This window comes from Anarrhichthys ocellatus, unplaced genomic scaffold (assembly GCF_004355925.1).
Source record: "Anarrhichthys ocellatus isolate YVR2014 unplaced genomic scaffold, GSC_Weel_1.0 scaffold166, whole genome shotgun sequence".
NCBI classification, from domain to species: Eukaryota; Metazoa; Chordata; class Actinopteri; order Perciformes; family Anarhichadidae; genus Anarrhichthys; species Anarrhichthys ocellatus.
In genome coordinates this window covers 207,991-213,843 of record NW_022280196.1, presented here as the reverse complement: position 1 = coordinate 213,843, position 5,853 = coordinate 207,991, and the positions used below count along the sequence as shown (strand labels likewise).

At 42.0% G+C, this 5,853-nt stretch overlaps 1 protein-coding gene across 1 annotated transcript; it reads left to right on the top strand.

Annotated features, from left to right (window-relative positions):
- Positions 1 to 87: 87 nt before the first annotated feature.
- tssc4 (tumor suppressing subtransferable candidate 4) lies at positions 88 to 4,503 on the top strand. The gene is made up of 3 exons (XM_031878205.1): positions 88 to 252; positions 401 to 541; positions 1,122 to 4,503. Exon 3 carries the CDS (start codon positions 1,164 to 1,166, stop codon positions 2,211 to 2,213), a length of 1,050 nt encoding a protein of 349 aa, XP_031734065.1. The 5' UTR covers positions 88 to 252; positions 401 to 541; positions 1,122 to 1,163; the 3' UTR covers positions 2,214 to 4,503.
- The last annotated feature ends 1,350 nt before the right edge of the window (positions 4,504 to 5,853 follow it).

Here is a 5,853-nt window from a genome sequence, read left to right as displayed (position 1 = left end):
TGTATATATATGTATGTATGTGTATGTGTGTATATATATATATGTATGTATGTATATATATGTATGTATGTATATATATATATATACGTATATACATGCATGCATACATACATACATGTGTGTGTTTATATATGTCTAATCTACGTTTAAGTTAATAATACAAGAATATGATCTGACTCTGTATTGGCAGATAATCAATGGTAAAAACAACAGAAACATCTTGATTGGGACGTCCCTACTTGCTGTGCACAGGTTTGGTGTCTTTTACTTAGCTCAACATGCGAGTGTAAATGTTGAGAACTGTCACTTAAAATCAGTTTATTTCAGCTGGAACATGTCTTCAGATCTCTTCAGTGTATCATTTGTTGAAATGGTTTCATGTTCTTGCTTTGAATCACAGATTGTGTGGGGAGCTGGCTTCCTGAGTTTCATAAAGAACCAGTGTGTCTGCAGAGCAACAGAGACAACATGGACGCTACAACAGGGGCACAAACATAGTATGCACACATTCTCTTCAGAGTTTCAGGACTCAGCCTGAGAGGTACCCATCTTTAAAATATCATTATTGTAACATACATCTATTCTTAAAATGTATTTAAATTGTTGTAAATGGGGGCTTCTGATATTGGTCACTTTTGGTCATATACACTGCCGGACGAAAGTTTGGACCGCCTGCCGTAGAAGCTTGATTTGTTAGAGGACTTCTTTATACTTTTGAATTGTCTTTCTTTTTTTCACAGTATATGTTGTTTATGATGACTGTACACTGAGAACACAACTAACACCAGTCTTTGGTTAAAGAAACCAGAAGCGTAGCATCGAACGTGTGCAGAGTTGAATAGGAATAGCTTCCTGTTTCAGTATCCACTGCACATTAATGCAGCCTATCACAAACTCCGATACTCACAGGTGTGTTGCTTAAGCAAAGCAAGCCCCCAAACCCTTTGATTCAAAATTGGAGGGTGTTGTAACAACTACTTTCTAGGCCGTTAACACACACACACACACACAGAAATAAGCTTTTTTTTTCCACTTACAACTAAAAGAATTGGCCTCTCACCCCTGTGCTGTGTGATGACTGATGAAGGCCACAGGTTTGACCTCTTCCTCTCTTTCCCCAGGTTTTTGATTTAGGCGAGCCGCTGAGTCTTCTTGTTGTTGAAATGTGTGATCAGAAAAATGGCGGGGACCACAGTGAAATGCTGAACAGTGATGATGTGGACGAGCTATCAGCCAGTGATGAGTCTGAGCCCGAAGAACTACCCAGCAGTGCTCCCTTTGACCCACTGCTGGACGACGACGACGACGACGATGATGATGACGACGATGGCGGGGAGGTTGAGATTTCTGCTCCAGCTGCTGGACACAAAGCTCAGACTCCATTCAGTCTGAGAGGAGGGGGCTCAGCTTTCTCAAATCGCAGCCACAGTATCTTTGAATGCCTGGACAGTGTCGCCCGGCTGGCCTCCTCCTCTCTGACCCAGGATCACGTCACAGATGGAGTGTTTACTCGGCCTCTGCCTCCACGTTCCAGGAGGAAGATGAGCCAGCCTACATCCAGCTGCCCCACACCAGCAAAGAAGAGAGGAGTCCCGGACTACCTGGTGCACCCTGAGCGATGGACCCACTACAATCTAGAAGATGTGGAAGAGACTAGCGATCGGGACAACAGGAGGGCAGCTCACCACTTCCTGTCCAGTCTGCAGCAGAGGAAGGAGCAGCAGGAGAGCAAGAGCGATACCTCCTGTAACATCCAACGGAAGATGGTCTTCTCCAGACCCAGTGCGCTGCCAAAGGAGCAACCTGCTGATCAGCCGTCAGCTGTTGGAGGCAAAAAGAAGGCGACACGCCTCAGTCATCTGGAGGAGGAGGAGGAGGAGGAGGAGGAGGGGGAGGAGGAGGAGGAGGGGGAGGAGGGGGGCAGGGAGAAAGAGATGGCTGGAGGAAGGAGAACCGATCAGAGTGTTGAGAAAGCTGAGGAAAGGGCGAGAGATGAAGAAAAAGATACGAAGGGAGCCGTGGGTCCGCCAGAGGAGAAGAAACGGGTGCAGAAAGAAAAATATGAGGAAAAGGAGGAAGAGAAGGAGGAGGAGGAAGAAGAGGAGAAGGAGGAGGAGAAGGAGAAGATGGAAGAGGCCAACCCAGCCTTTACCCCCTTCAAGAAGACTAAGCGTATGAACTACAGGAAGAACTCCGGGCGAGAGGACAACTGAGCACATCACTGTCTCAGAATAATACAGACAGCAGAGTTCATCTTATGTAAAAAAACAACAACAACAACTCCTCCTGTTGTCTATTCAAATGTGCTGACTTTACTGTTTTTAGTCCAGTCCAGAGTCACCAAACCTGAACCTCATGAATACTAACTGAACAAAAGCAGTGTTTTGCAGACTTCTCTGGTTGGAAGTTGAAAGCCTGCTTTACCTCTGACCCACACCCAACTTCTCCCATGGGTGTGGTTGGAAATGTGTTACCACATCCAACAGTGAACCATGGATTACACTGTTGGTTGATGTTCTGATGTTAGCATACCACACAGTGATATCCAAGGCTGAGGAGTATTTCATTGGCCGGCCACATTTGGATTCAATGTTTTAAAAAAGACCCTTTTATGATTCTCCTTTTAAAAGAAGTCTACTGGAAACATTCAACAAGTCAGCAGGAGACATGGAGCCAACGTTAGCTTAATTAGCTAGCTGTAGTGACAGGTTTCATTCGGCTAACGTTAAGAAGCCTCTTCTGTCTCAGCTCCGTCAGTATCTTCTCCCGGATTACGGTCGCAGTTTTAAACATGCGGTTAATGTAAATTAAAACAAAACAAAAAGACAACAAAATGACTTGATTAATGTAGTAAAACATCATGGTTTGGCATGAAATAGCTAGTATGTGATGTTATTGAAGTTACAGACATAAATTAAATAAGTCAATGCTGACTTGGTTTCACAAAGGACACACACAGCGGCCTCCTGGGTGAAGGTCCTGTTTGTCTAACCCTAACCTTCTTATGCAGAATCATGTGTGATGCATCAAAAATGAAATCCCTTCAAATGTGGTTGAAAATGCAGTTTAGTTGTATGGGAATGTAATGTTTAGGATAAATCGTTTTGATGGTTAAATCGGCTGCTGTAATGAAAGCGTGATGGGTTATTAGCAGTAAATAAGGGGGCGTGGCCAAATCAGCATTTGGAAACTTCATTTTTTATTTTGAATAAAAGAATGAACATGAGGACAGTGAGTGCATCCTGTTTACACGTAGCTGTATTTAGAACTGTTGCTGTTGATGGTAATTTGATTTGTATTTGTTGCATGTTCTGTATTTTGGAATAGTCTCAATTAAACATTTTGATTTATATTTATTTTTTTTGTCATCCTTTCAAAAACATTTAAGGCTCTTTTGTGTAAAAAAAAAACAACAGAAAGACAAATGTTCAGATGAATATAATCATTTAATGAATGTCGAGTGATGAAATATAGGATGAACATAACGGGTTTTTTTGTTTGAATCTAGCAGGTGAACTTTTTGTATGAAACCTTTGACGTCATAACAACAGCAGCCGTGTTCCATTCACTTATTTTTATGAACATTTTGAAGTATGACATTAGGAAAGCTGTATGGAAACGACAACATTTGATGAAACTTTGACAATTGAATGAAAACACGACTAGTGTCATCAGCACCATCTTAAAGGGATAGTTTGGATTGTTTGCAGTGTGGATGTGAGCTACTTATCCATAGTCAGTGTATTACTACAGTAGATGGCTGTCGCAATAAATAATAATAAATAATAAATAGCACAATGTATTTTAGACATTGGTGGTCCTGCATTCTGGCAAATGTTTCTGCATCAATTTATGGTGGAAAAGGTCCGAACACAAAGGAAAACACAAAATTCAGGCCACAAGTGAAAGTGAAAATATAATGCAGTAAGGTTGTCAGACATTCTCCATTCAATCAATAACAGATATTACCACTGTTCTCTTAATATTACTACTTCAAGTTGTAATTTAATGAGAATAAAGTCATAAGACTTGCATGTGCCAGCCCTGTAGCCTGCTGTGCATGCTGGGATCCCCTTCAGACCGCTCTGTGCTGCAGTTCATTGGACCGGCTTCACACCAGAAGCAAACTGTCTGTCTTTGTGAATGTTCTCTCCAAAGATAATGCAAATGAGTGCTCCAAAACAGCTCAGGACAATTCTGTCCTCCAAATACAGTATATTGAAAATATTCTAAATGTAGCGTACACCTGGTTTCCATCCACAGCAGTACATGGCTTTGCTCCTGTTTACATCTGTCTGTTTCTCCAAACTCCATCTACTGTCGGTAATACGCTGACTATGGAGAATACCTCGTACAACCCAAACTACTCCTTTAACCCTACTCAGTGGAGTTCTATTGTAAATATACAAACGTTTCAGTGTAACTCGCTGAAAGTCATTGTGTGTCTTTAAGTTCTAACAAGTGTGTTGAATGCATTTCCTTATAAACCATTTGCAAAGCGAATAGCACTCTTCTGTCTTTGTTGACGCATCGCTGTGTTTCAGCTGTCTATCAGGTGAACAATGTGAAACCATGAGCAGGACTGTACATTGTGTCTCCTGTGTGACAGACATTCATAGTAGCACAGCTCCATAGCACTGCTATTAATAATGAATAAACCAGTAGTCATGAAACAATATGAAGGTATAAATACCCATTCATTAACAACCAGTTCTTGTCATGCAGTGTTACAGGACGTCTCTTTAGCTTGTGTTTAACAAGAACACAAACGTGTTGAGTCAACATGTAAATACACAAGTACAGGAGATGATAGCTTCTCGCTGTGACCAATGCATCCTACAAAAACATTTTCATTTTTGTTTTCTATATTTGTGTTCTAACTGGGCGAAGCTCAACTGGAAACGAGATGTCACATACCTCCGTCATTGATGACCAATGGGGGCAGAGCCCCATCACCCCTCCCTGAGTCCATTATGAATTATTTGTTCTTGGCGACATTTAAAATCGGATTGCTCTCTCTGTACAGCTCCACTAAGGTCCCACCTCACCGTTCCTTATCATGCTGTTGTGTCATCTGCATCTTTACAAATCTGCACAGATTCACAATGAGATACAAAATCTTTGGTGTTAGCACAGCAGTGGGGAGAGAACATAAGGCGGAGAGAGTCATAGGCCGAGAGACCATGTTACCTATCTGAACCACTTGTTGCCTTTCTGACAGAAAACCTCAAATCCACCTGCATAGAGACTGATTCATTCATACCTGAAGTTTATCAAATAGTTTCAAATGTCTCCTCTCCCCTCCTCTCCTTTCCCCTTTGGTGTTGGAGTTCACATTTCATATTTCCCACCCACATCCTCTCCTCTCTTTCAAAAACAGGTTCAGAGTTTTTAAGAGAATTAAGGTGAACACATGAATTATCCATCTGTATCATAGCTACTCTTCTCTTCTTTGATCATTTCGTCACATCTCTCCTCAATACTCTAAACATATTTACAATTCTTTTCATGTTTCTTCACAACCTTCTCTCCCTTACTGTAGTATTTTGCATCTCCTCTCAGCCGTGCTGAAATTGTTCCTTCTCTCTCACCCCTTCTTTTCTTGTTCCCTCACTTCTTTTCGATTCTCTTTTCTCCACTTTTCATCGAATCTGTTTTTTCTTCAACCTGGACCTTTCTGTCTCTTCCTGTCTCTTCCTGTCTCTTCCTGTCCCTTCCTGTCTATTCCTGTCTCTTCCTGTCCCTTCCTGTCCCTTCCTGTCTCTTCCTGTCTCTCCCTGTCTCTTCCTGTCTCTTCCTGTCTCTTCCTGTCTCTCCCTGTCTCTCCCTGTCCCTTCCTGTCCCTTCCTGTCC